Raw genomic sequence first — 13,270 nt, 5'->3', positions numbered from 1 at the left:
TGATCAACACTGCAAGGGAGCGTTACAGACCTGTGGCCACCCGAGGCTCTGTCCTATACTTTGTTATAGCCAGTCTTTCTGAAATTGATCCTATGTACCAGTTCTCACTCAAGTACTTTAAACAGGCGGGGGTGAAAAAACAGTATTTATTTTCCAATCCACACGCATACACACAAATTAGAATATTTTTTTTCATTTTTCCCCCTCGCTAAGCTCTTTAATACTACCATTGAGACATCAGAGAAAAGCAATGTGTTGGAAGAGCGTCTTCAGATCCTTCTGGATGCAGTCTTGCTCAACTCCTACATCAATGTATCACGTGGCCTCTTCGAGCAGCACAAAGTTATCTACAGCTTCATGGTGTGTGTGGAGATCATGAAGCAGCGTGGTGAAATCTCAGATGGGGAGTGGCAGTATTTCCTTGGAGGAGGCGCTTCTTTGGAAAGGGTAAGATGGAAAATGTGGTCTCAAGTTTCAGTTTGGTTAATTGTGGCTGTAAGATCAAATTTGGTCAGTTAGTTGAAATTAAAATATTTGTACATAGACTTTTGTATTTATCTTTTTATTATACAGTAATGCTTCAAAAGTGTTTGTGTGTGAAAAAGATTTAGTCATAACTTTGAGCCAGTCAGGCAAAACTGGTGGATGGAAGTATAAAGTGAGGTATTTAAAAGAAGACAAAATCACACTGATAAAAAAGCAGTCTGTTTGACAAAATTAATATTTCTCAGTGAGATATGGGAGATGTATTTTTCTGCTGTCCATGCAGCTTGTTAATAGGCCTTCACGGATTATTGGATAAAAAGCAAACTGTAAATTAAGTGTAGAGCCTTTCTATAAACTTTCAAAGGAACAAAACTGGGTCCAGTTGTTATCAGAATAACCTAACTAGCTTACTTTACATTTCAGAGAGCTTTAAATAATGACTTTGCTTTATTTCATAACTTCTCTCTCCAATCCCATTAGAGTAGAAGATTGTGTGAGGGTAAAGGTAGCACTGACAAATTAATAAAACCACATTTGAGATTTTAGCTTTTGTTTTATTAAAAAGTTCAGATGGTTTTTAAGTCTACAATAAAGATCAGTAAGTGACATCCAGAGGTATATTTCTTGTGATCATCCACAATTTTGTTCTCATTTACATGGCATCAGTTTGGCGGAAGATTCTTCTGCTTAGCTGCTGAGCTTCATGCTAACCCCATCCTTCCTCTGCTTTAAAATCTCCTGTCTTTTCCTTCCTTTCATGCTTCTATGCATCAATCACCTACACTCATGTAGCTAATTTTGTATTCTTTTCAAATTTGTCATTTCATCACCAACGTCTGCCTTTAAAAGATGTTTTCCATCATGACCTACACCTATTCTTTTATTGACTTGCATTAATTCATTTTCACTAGCCTGTCTACTCAAGGTCTTCTCTCTCCAATCCCATTAGAGTAGAAGGTTGTACGAGGGTAAAGGTAGCACTGACAAATTAATAAAAGAGACAAAATGGAAATGTATTTCTTGCATTTTATCTATTTTTTTGAGCATCTTCCCTCTGTTATTTCATTAATTGCATTTCTTTTAATCATTGTTTTTTAATGCACTTGTATTGCTTTCTGCACCCTTTTGTAATGTTTTATGTAAAGCACTTTAAATTGTCTTGTACATGAAATGTGCTATACAGATAAATTTGTCTTGCCTCTGTTTTACGTTTTGTTCATTTATCACCCAGGACTATGCAGATCGGCCAGATGTGCCATGGCTAAGTGAGTTTTACTGGCAGACATGCTGCGAGCTAGAAGACAAACTGCTCTGCTTCAAGGATATTTCTAAAGAAATCACCAGAACCCATATCCATATCAAGCTTGGTAACTCAACCCCCTTGCTACTGTAATCCATGAAAATCAGCATATTTAGTGCATTAAATTTCCTCTGGAAGTTGAATAATCCTCCTACCATCCATTTATTAAATAATGTATGAATCACAAATTCATTCTGAAAAAAAATATAAAATTTCTATTAGATCTTTTTTGCATTAAATGAGCCATCTCCCCTTCAGGACGTTTCCAAGCATCTATTAATCCTGAGATCTGGGAAGGCTATGTATCAGACTTGCCTCCTATCTGGAAGTCCAAAGAGAAGAAACAACAAATAAAAGGTTACTGGAATGAGAGACTGGGGACCTTCCAAAAGCTAATTCTTATTAAAAGCTTCATGGAAGAGAAGGTGAGTTGTGAGTCTGTGTAAAGATGCTTTATTAAGGTTTTGGAAGTTTTTGTTTTTTCCTTTGTTTTTCTTTCCAAATCTGCTAAATCAGAGGGAATCTCAAATCACTAAAGTTGTTTTGTATCTTTGGTTGTTAAACTTGACAAATACCTGGGTAACTGGTAAAATTCTAAATCAAGATGGCTTTACCAGCCTCCCTGCCACCTTCAGCACAACCCTCCAAGGCAGGGTTAAAATTTCCTAACAATCAAGTCTCATTGTCTTGTTTCAATATTCTAGTTTCTTTTTATTTCACTCTTGATCAAACCTACAATCTGTCCTGTTCCCTCTATTATTTAGTGACTTCTCCCTGCATTTCTGTTTCAGGTGGTGTTGGCAGCAACTGAGTTTGTGATTGTTACCTTGGGAAAGCAATTTGTGGAAAACCCTCCAGTGGACCTGGCTAACCTCTACAATGACATTATCCCCTCCACCCCACTGGTCTTCATCCTCAGTACAGGATCTGATCCCATGGCTGCCTTCCAGCGTTTTGCAACTGACAGAGGATGTCTTGACAGGCAAAAGAAGTCATAAAAATAGTCTATAAAGAAATAAATAGAAAGCATAGCAACTGTGTACAAGGGGTTACATTGATGTTTCAAAATGTACTTGTTTCTCAGGGTGGAATCCATCTCACTGGGCCAAGGCCAGGGACCTATAGCAGAGAAGATGATACAATCAGCAATGAAGAATGGCAACTGTGTCTTTCTCCAAAACTGCCATCTGGCTGTCTCCTGGATGTTAGCCATGGAGGAGCTCATAAAGACCTTCACTGAGCCTGGTACCACAACTAACATGAAAATCACAGGCCATGTCACACACATCTGACTGAGGTGTCAGGCTTGTTTTGCATCAGTCTTCCCTTCACTGTCCACATTTCATTTAGAATAGTGTGACATGTTTTCATGTTTGCGACACAACAGGATAGTGAAATCAAAATGACTAAGGCTACTCTACTTTAACCTGTTAAGGCCCGACCCATGAAAAAATGGTAAGAAAAGTCCAATTTTTTAAATATGCTGTCTTCATTTGGCCCTTTAACAAAATGTAACAAAAAAATTTTCATTTTTTCGGGGAGGATATCTACCATTTATTACCATGTGATATATTAAAAATATTATAATGTGGTTTTCTGCTTCTGGGTATCTATTAGGGGACAGAAGACAAGTATCAGATTATGTTTAACAGGATTTTGAGCAAAGTTTATATCATAAATTGAAGCAAAATGTCTCAAACTGTATGTGACAAATATGTCACGGCAGGCTCTTATGGGTTAAAGCATAACTGAAAATGGACCCCACTAGTGGTGGAGTTGCAGCTAACATCACATAAGAGCCTGTGTATACTTTAACGACATCCAGCAAAACAGACTGGGAAGAGCAACCCACTGACTTTAATCCTTATCTTTCTTTTTAACTTGCAAAAACAAAAAAAAAAAGCTTGAATAAATTAATATATAATAAAATATAAATTAAATTAAAAAAGAAAGCCAGGAAATGAACCAGCAAATCTACTAAAGTGCTTATATAAGATATTTGATCTCCCAGCTTAAAAAAGAAAGAAAAGAAAACCACTGAATTGGTGTCTTTTGTGGGTACTTCCTGGTTTTTCATCGTATTTTGTGACTTGTGAACCAAGATCTATCTTTTTATTTTAAGAGTATCTTTAAGCTAATTTTCCTTCATATGTAGTTTTGATTAATGTTCTGTTGTTTTTTTTTTTTTGCAGACACGTATATTCACGAGAACTTCCGTCTGTTCCTTAGTTCTATGCCAACAAAAGTTTTTCCTGTTACAGTACTGCAGAACTCTGTCAAGGTACACTTACACTTAAAAATGAAATGCCATTATAATATTTTATATATATATTAGTGCTGGGCAACGATTAAAAATTTTAATCGCGATTAATCGCATGACATGCTGCGATTAATCGCGATTAATCGCATTGTTACGTGCAAAATGTCTCTTTCCTTTTAAAAAAGGCCTACAGCTATAAAAAAGAAAATGCAGTAAGTTTTGGTTTACAAACACTTCATCAGGGGTCTCCAACCTGCAACTCTGGAGCTGCAGGTGTCTCTGGACCTTCCACAATAGGTGTGTCCCAATTCAGGGTCTGCACACTTCGAAGTGCGCAGACTACGTAGGCTACAAGTGTCCTCCGTAGTCTACACACTTCGAAGGCCGCTTAACGTTCGTGAAATGGGACAGCCTACCTAGCCAACGAAAATTTCCCATAGTGCTCCAGTGCCCTGTTGCCTAGCAACTGCAGATGTTACCGCTATCAGATTTTTCCCGCTAATTTTTCTTCGTTCAGAAAAAAACAAACCCAAAACATGGAACCTGAAATTTTACTTTTCTTTCTTTTCATTTATCTTTATTTTGAGAATGAGAACATGTCGAGGAGGCGAACCAGACGAGCTCTCCTCGGGCTGAGAGCGCACCCTGTCCAGGTATGTTAACTTCAATGGAAAATAATACTGTTGAAACCCGTGTAATTAATTTAATTTGTAATGTAAAGTAGAAGGCCACATCTATTACTCTTGCCGTCCCAGCTTCTCTGCCATTGTTGACAAATGTAACTGACCTTCATTTATTATTAAAACATATTTTCCTTTAAAGAAATGACCATAACATTGTGCAATAAAAATCGATGTTGCCCTCCTACTGCGTTTTTATATTATTGTATCTGCTTTTTTCTGGAGCACTTTGGTCAGCAGGTGCTGTTTGCATTGAGCTATTCAAATAAATTTGAATTTTATGTATGTATGCATATATATATATAGATATAGATATAGATATGGAAAAATATATATGTATACATACAGTATGTGTGTCTGCATATATTGTGCTGACTTTTCCCTCTTTTTCCCTACACCAGCACAGGCTACTGTACTGTGACATCAACTTATCAGTGCCTGTGCTGGACAGGTATTTTGGAGGTGAGGACACCCGGCAGGATTTCCGCCTCAGCAGGGAGGCCCTGGCAGTGCTTCTAGGTCTCCTACAGCAGGAAAGGAGGCATGGATGGGGTGCCACAATTGAGACCCTTGTTTTTTTGTTTTGGTTGGCCTCTGGGGCATCATACAGGGTGGTCTCCAGAGTTTTTGGAATGCCCCGTTCCACTGTCCACCGCATCATCCGCAGAGTCACTGAGTAGGTGGTGGCCATTCGCCATCAGGTCATCCGCCTCCCAACAGCTGGAGCAGATCTGGAAGCTGTGTCTCGTGGGTTTGCAGGACTGGCAAGACACCAAGCTTTTTCCAAAGCTGCAGGTGCTATCGACGGCTGCCATGTCAGGATAAAGCCACCAAGCGGCCCTGATGGTCACTGTTACAAAAATAGGAAATTATTTCCATCAATAATCCTGCAGGCTGTCTGTGACCATCAGGGCCGTTTCATTGACACATACGTGGGCTGGCCGGGGTCAGTTCATGACTCTCGGGTGCTCCGGCACAGCCCACTGTACAAGAGGTCACTGTACCCTCCTCCAGGGCACTTCATTCTGGCTGATGGTGGGTACCCTTGCCTTCAACATCCACTCCCCCTCATCACTCCCTACAAACGACCGCTGCGAGGTGTGGGAGCCCAGCGCTTCAATCACCATCACTCCCGGGCACGCTCAATAATAGAGCGTGCATTTGGGATGATGAAGAGCAGGTTTCGTGCCATCTTCCTGCAAGCGCTGGAAGTGCACCACACCTTTGCACCATACGTGAGTAATTATAACACTGAATGATTTATTTTTACACTTACTAAATTATAAAGTGATTTATAATTTATCTTTACTCTTTAGAAGGTCATTACATCATGTGCCATCCTCCACAACATCTGCCTCGGGGTTGGGGACATCGTGGACCCAGAGGAAGAGCCTGCGGAGGATGAGGGGGAGATGGAGTTGGAGGCAACCAGTGGTGCATCCTGGCGGGACCGACTGTCAGCCGAGGTGTCTGCCCTGGGGGAAGTGCCCCCTGATCACCAGTATTTATAGAGGTAAGTTAAAGAACAGGTAAATACTGTAGCTTGAGTTGCAAAGAATTAATGGTGATTCCTGCTACTTATTTCCATCTCTTTATGACAATAGTGACATGGCAGCCGTCGACTTTGCCAGCCCTGCAAACCCAATCAGTGGATGATGCGGTGGACATGGAAAGCTCTCTGGAGACCACCCTCAAGTCAGGATCTTGATTGTGGCATCCCAGCCAACCTAACCAGCACTGCCAGGACCTCCCTGCTTGTTATTGTAAATAGTTTTTTAGTTAGCGCCAGCATTTCCTTTTTGAAATTTTTCTTTGTACATATTCTTATTAAAATGAAACATTTCAAAACATTTTTTTCATCATTTATTTATTTACAAATTTCTCCAGGAGGGAGAACGGCCTGTCCATCCTCTCCCTGTTCTCAGCTTTTCTCCTCTCCTCTGCCTCCCTCAGCAGTCTCATGTCCTCTCTTATGAGATCCACGAGCTGGTCAGCAGCTTTCCTCTTCCTTCTGCCTCTCCCTGCCACTGGATCCCCCCTGACTTCCTCCACCGACTGGCTACCCACTGCTGAACTTGGCCCTGGTCTGTCCTCCTCAATTGAGGCGATCAGGACAGGTGGGTTGCTGGAGGGCCTCTGTCCCAACACCTCGTCCATGAGGACAAACCAGGGCCAAGTTGCAGCAGTAGGTTTCCCTGCCACACCCTCTCCAGTCCCTGGGTACTTGCAATCCTGAGGCAGAAAGACATCACTCATACTAGCAGAAGTAACCATACATGTGTCTTTATTGGGCAAAAAGTAATGTCAGAAGATATGGTACATAATGACATACATACTTTATATTTCTTTTTGAGGTTGTCCCATTTTTTTTTTGCTTGGGCTGGGGTCACCTTCTCCTGGAGGCCCATTTTCTCCAGGATGGTCCTGATTGGAAAAGCAACAGAAACGGGACACACATACACATTTGCACAAACCTGAAGAACCATGACATAAGGTTCTGCTTGATCTTCTGTTTAGCTTGTTACTGGAGGATTTGTACAGGATAAATAACTTATAATGTCACTGTACACCCATCACACACTGGGGGAGCTTGTTGACTTACTTCCAGCCAACATTGGCTGAAAACTTTGCTCCACTGAAGAGTCCCTCGTTCTCAGCCCTTAACTTAATGAAACGGACCGTTTGGTCCTTGGTCCCTGAAGACAAAAATAAAATAATAGTTCATAACATAGCCGGCTTCATTGCTTAAAACACTAAACATTAAATGTCTCTGCCTTTCATTTATGGGAGTGAAAATCTTGAAAAGCATTACAATTGTGCTTCCTTTAAAGCATTAAAAAAAGATGGATAATAATTATAAAATTGTTCTTTACACTGATGAAAATCTGGTCTTTCAGCAGCTACGTGGATGATAACAGAAAACAAAAAGCTAATGTTAATCATATGAACTATGTGAAATTAATTATGTCATTATTTTATCATGACAAATAATAAAATAAATTTATATAAGATATATGTACTAATTTATGCAATAATATATTTTAATATAGGACGTTGTAATTGCACTAGTTGAGAATGATTCAATTAGGTTGTATTAATTTGAGTAAAATTATACAATTGCACAATGTTATATTAATTTACCATTAAATTAATCTTTTACATACATTAACGTGATTGATTACAGCTAAATAACATTTGAATCAGTTAAATCTCTGAAATTCTTAAGTTTTACATATCATAGGACACTTTAATAAATGCTACCACCGACCGAGTTGGTAAAAATGTGGGGGGAAAAAAGAAAAAGAAAAAAAAAAAACAACTCTCATTTTAATCTTGTTTGACCGCGAATGTTATATCGATCATTTTTAAATTTACCTCCATTATCTGTTATTTTCGAGCCGTTAGGCACGTTATTAACCCCTTAAAATCCACAAATATCAAATATTACAATATTAAAATACCACAGTTGATGAAAAAAATACATACATATGTTCGTTAGACCTAAAGTGAAGTAAAAGAAATACTTACATTTAAAAACGTACTCATCCTCAGTTGTCGACATCTTGCGCGCAATGAATTGTGGGAGAAAAGAGGCCGCGAAGGATTTTGAGCATGGATGTATTATAGAACTGGATAACGGACTGAAAATGGCGGCCCATTCATTTCTATGGAAGTTGCTCACCCAGCGCATACGCCGAAAAAGTTCTCAGGCTTCCGGGTTACTTCCGCATATTGGGCCCATAGAGCATGCGCAGTAGTGTCACCTCCCATCATGCTTCACGTCACTGTGAACGAGCAATGCGCAGCCCAGTGACCTGATCCAGCGACGCGCGGTCACGACATTAATCTGCAGTATGAGAGCTGTACAAACTCAGATGATGATTTTCTACGGCACACGATCGGACCTCGATGTAAAGTAATGATATAATATACGTGGAAAAAGTTGTGTAGTAATTGTTAAAATGATGGTTTGTTTTAATCTGATGAATTTCTATATGGGATTCGTAATAGCCCAATATAAGTCAGTCTATATTGTATATTTGTATAATCCCGTGTCAAATTTTCACGATGACTTACAATTCCTACCTTTATTCATGAATAATTTCAGGCACGTCTTTTGTAATAAATGTTAGAAGTCCTTGTTAATGCATTATTTCATTGTGCTACCCATGCATATTCTCTTTATTTTTCTGCTATTCCCTGGATGACACCAAGATTATCAATTATCATTAAAAATTATCATTTTTATTAAAAGCTATATATTTGTAAAAGATAATACCTCCAGAAGGTATTTAGACGGATGCAGAGTGAAAGTATAGCATTTCCTTAAAAACATATATTTAGCCTTAAAAATAAATCTTATTTTGGCGGGTTTGACAAAAAGATTTCCACAGCATTCAACATACAAACAGACGTGGAGATAGCCACGTTTCTCCTGGACCAGTTAGCTAACTCGTTTGCTAAAGTAGCCGGCTACCTACTGTAATGTTCTGTGTGGTGTTAAATAAAACTCATTGTTGGAGAGTTCATGTGCCATTTATTGCCGCTCAGTATCCTGGCCTAATACATCCATGTCGTAGCTCCATTACCTGGTACCACATATCCCATCATGCATTATGTTAACACTCTACGGTAAGTGGTGATAGACAAAAGGTATGCTTGGCAATACATAATACAACATCTCCCTTTTTTTTTTTTTTTTTTTTTTTAACAAGGCAACTCATCAGGTGCAATGCATATTCTCTTCAGCATTAGCACTACACTTGAAATTGAATAGTAAGTGCCTATAGTACAAATTAAGGTATGTCTTAGCTAATTAGTGCTGCAAAATAGCACCAATCTGGATATCAGCTTATCTGACACAATTAAGTAATGTAAACAAAGGTAGTGCATCACTGAACAATTAACCATAGCAAACTACCACTTAAAATTATGGCTTATCATAACAACTTGTTAACAGAGGGCATCCAGGGCAGCGATCCGCCTACACCCTTTACAATTCACAGGTCAAGAATACTTCTGGCCTTGATAACACGGCCTGATCAAGTGGTTGGCAAAATGTCTCCATTGGTGACTGGCGGGTCTGGACAGTTGGTTGGTAACTCCTCACTAGTTGGTTGTGGTGCAGTCGCGTTGTTACTCGCAGGTCCTGGATCAGCTGCGGCAGGTTGGTCTTTAGAGTTTATCAGGTGTCTGCGGTTGCGACGGAGCGTCTGTCCTTCACCTGTGCGGATGATGTATGAGCGATCAGTTTCTGCGGGTTGAATGATGACAGCTGGCTTCCACAGTCCAGTCTCTTGCTGGTAGCGAATGTTGTCTCCTCGCTGTAGTATGGATAGTGGTTTGGCACACCTGTCATAATATAGCTTTTGTGTGGTTTGTTTTTTCTTCCTGGTTTGTTGCACTCTTTTCCAGCTTGTAACACGCGGTTTTAAGTGTTGATTTGTTACAGGAAGCACAGAGCGCAGGCGTCGGCTCATGAGAAGCTGTGCTGGTGACTTAAAACCATCCACGGGTGTGTTTCTGTGTTCCAAAATGGACAGGTAAGGGTCAACTCTCTGAGCGCGTGCTTTGTCCAGAATGGATTTGGCAGTTCTAACAGTTCTCTCTGCTAACCCGTTACTCTGCGGATACTGGGGGCTTGATGTAACGTGCTCAAAGTCCCATGAGGCTGCGAAAGCTTTGAATTCCTGAGAGCTGTATTGCGGGCCATTGTCAGAGATAAGTTTTCCAGGTACACCATGTCTAGCGAATAGGGCTTTGAGTTTTGTGATAACTGAGCCGGACGTGGCGGAGTACAGTCTTTCTATCTCGAAGTAGCGGCTGTAGTAGTCAACAACCAGGAGATACTCTTCTCCCTTCCATGTGAAAAGATCTGAGGCCACTATTTGCCAGGGCCTTTCTGGAATTTGATGTGGTATGAGGGGCTCTTTGGGGTTTGAGGCACGCCTTTCCTGACATATGGGGCAGTTCTCCACTGTGGAAGTGATGTCTTTTCCCATCTTTGGCCAGAAGAGGGCATCCCTGGCTCTCTGTTTACTCCTCTCAATACCCATGTGACCAGTGTGAATCTTTTCAAGCATGTGTTGTTTCAAGGCTGATGGCACGATAATTTTGTCCCCTTTGAATAGAATGCCATCATACTGTGAAAGTTCATCCCTGAAATTCCAGAAATCCAGTAGTGCTGCTGGGCATTTGTTTCGGTCCTCTGGCCAGCCTGACTGAACAGTTTGCTTCAGTATTGTGAGTTGTGGATCACTGTCTGTGGCTGCTCGTATTTCTGAGAGTTTGTTGTCACTTACTGGTAAGCTTTTAATCACTGAGTGGACCTGCTCATCTATACCTTCACTGAGTGTGGCATCGTACTCGTGCAGTGGTTTCCTGGAGAGTGTGTCAGCCACGGGAATGTCTTTACCAGGGCGGTGCAAGATTTCAATGTCATAACGTTGAAGTTGTAAGAGCATGCGTTGGAGGCGAGCAGGGGCACAGGAAATGGGCTTTTTCAGTATTGACTCAAGGGGTTTATGGTCAGATTCCACAACAACTTTTCTGCCATAAATGTAGGTGTGGAAGCGTTTACATCCGAATAGTACTGCAAAGAGTTCTTTCTCAATCTGTGCATAATTTACCTCGGTCGGAGTGAGTGACTTGGAGGCATATGCGACGGGGCGTCCTTCCTGCATCAAGACTGCTCCTAAACCATGTTTGGATGCATCCACCTGCAAGCGCAGCTCCTTAGTGGTGTCAAAATAGCACAGTATCGGGCCTGGTTCTCTGGTGATGAGATCTTTCATCTGTTGGAATGCCCTCGCGCTGTTATGGTCCCAAACAAACTCATTTTCACGTTTCAGTAGTTGCCGCAGTGGTGCATTGACTTCCGACAGGCCGGGGGCAAACCTAGATAGGTAATTGGCCATACCTAGAACAGTTTCAAGTTCGTTCTTGTTCTCAGGCGGGGGCATGCCCTTTATGGCCTGTATTTTCTTTGGGTCAGGTTGCATGCCGTCACGTGTCAGTTTGTGTCCAAAGTAGCTCACTTCAGTGGCGCATATAACACTCTTTTCTGGGTTCAGGCGTACGCCTCACTCCCTGGTACGTTCCAGCATAGCGCGAAGGTTGGCGTCGTGTTCCTCTCTTGTTTTGCCGAACACTAGTATGTCATCTACTATAGCTACAACACCGTTTAACCCACTGTAGGTCTCATCTATTTTCCTCTGAAAAATGTCCTGGGCAGATATTATTCCAAAGGGCAGGCGTAGGAAGCGGTACCTGCCAAAGGTGGTGTTGAAAGTAGTTAGTAGTGATGACTCGTGTGATAGTTTGATTGTCCAGTATCCGGAACGTGCGTCCAATACACTGAAGTATTGCGCTCTGGCCAGCTTTGGCGTAACGTCGTCCAAGGTGGGAAGAGGGTAGTGTGGTCTTTTGATTGCTTTATTGAGGTCACGAGGGTCAAGGCAAACCCTAAGCTTTCCAGTACGTGGTTTTTCTGCAACTACAAGTCCGTTGACCCATTGTGTGGGCTCGTTCACCTTGGCGATGATGCCATCCCTCTCCATAGAGTCCAGCTCCTGCTTTAAACGATCTCGTAGCATAAAGGGTATTCTCCGTGGGGGGTATACAACGGGCGTGGCAGACGGATCAATATGTATGTTGCATTCACCTGGGAACTTCCCTATCCCTTTGAACACATCAGCAAATTCCTCCATGACACTAGTGGGCTCTACTGACATGACCAGCTTGACTAGGTTAAGGTCAAGACATGCTCTTAGCCCTAAGATAGGAGGGGCAGCAGTTTTCACAATGTCAAATACAAATGAGCTTTGAAGGTCTTTACGCCTGCATTTTAGCTCGCATGTCCCTTTAATGTCTAATTTCTCACCTCCATAGCCCGATAGTGGTCGTGTGGCTGGGGTCAGTTTGACATGGGGAAAAAGCCTCTTGAAGAGTCGGACCGGAATGACGTTGGCACTAGCTCCCGTATCAAGTTTAAATCGAATGCTGTGTGAGCCTACTTCCACATCTGTAAAAGCCTGTTCAGTAGTTTCCCCTTCATTCATTTTAGTGATGGAGTCTATGAACAGCTCTTCTGTCCCACTGGAGTTATCCGGTTCCACTGTGTACACAGGGTTGGGCCTGTATGGTGCTGATTTACAGACTTTGGCAAAGTGATTCATTTTGTGACACTTTTTGCACTTACGTCCTTTAGCAGGGCACGTGTCTTTGTCATCATGCTGCTGTGCGCACCGTCCGCATGTCTTCCTTCGGTTGCTATTGTCGCCCACTCTCGCACTTCTCTGCTGTGGCGGTCGCCGCTTGGAGAAAACTGCGTGCGCTGCCGTTGGTGCTTGTGTATTTGAACGTGGACTGACCATAGTCTTTAGTTGGTCTTGGGCAATTTCGTATGAGCGTGCAATATCAATAGCTTTGTCGAGTGTCAAGTCTGAGCCTTGACTTAACAGTTTTTCTCTTACTTGGGGCGAGTTTGTGGCAAAGACTATTCTGTCCCGCACCATCTCGTCGCCGCTAGCATAACCACAATGC

At 41.6% G+C, this 13,270-nt stretch overlaps 1 protein-coding gene across 1 annotated transcript; it reads left to right on the top strand.

Annotated features, from left to right (window-relative positions):
* The first annotated feature begins 375 nt into the window (after positions 1–375).
* On the top strand, positions 376–2,784 carry LOC121634196 (dynein heavy chain 6, axonemal-like). The gene is made up of 4 exons (XM_041976709.1): positions 376–447; positions 1,718–1,853; positions 2,045–2,211; positions 2,578–2,784. Exons 1-4 carry the CDS (start codon positions 376–378, stop codon positions 2,782–2,784), a joined length of 582 nt encoding a protein of 193 aa, XP_041832643.1.
* Positions 2,785–13,270: the final 10,486 nt, after the last annotated feature.

The sequence above is a fragment of the Melanotaenia boesemani genome, chromosome 22 (genome assembly GCF_017639745.1).
Source record: "Melanotaenia boesemani isolate fMelBoe1 chromosome 22, fMelBoe1.pri, whole genome shotgun sequence".
Classification (NCBI taxonomy): Eukaryota; Metazoa; Chordata; class Actinopteri; order Atheriniformes; family Melanotaeniidae; genus Melanotaenia; species Melanotaenia boesemani.
Note: the sequence above shows the minus strand (reverse complement) of the source record. Positions and strands in the feature narration are given on the sequence as shown.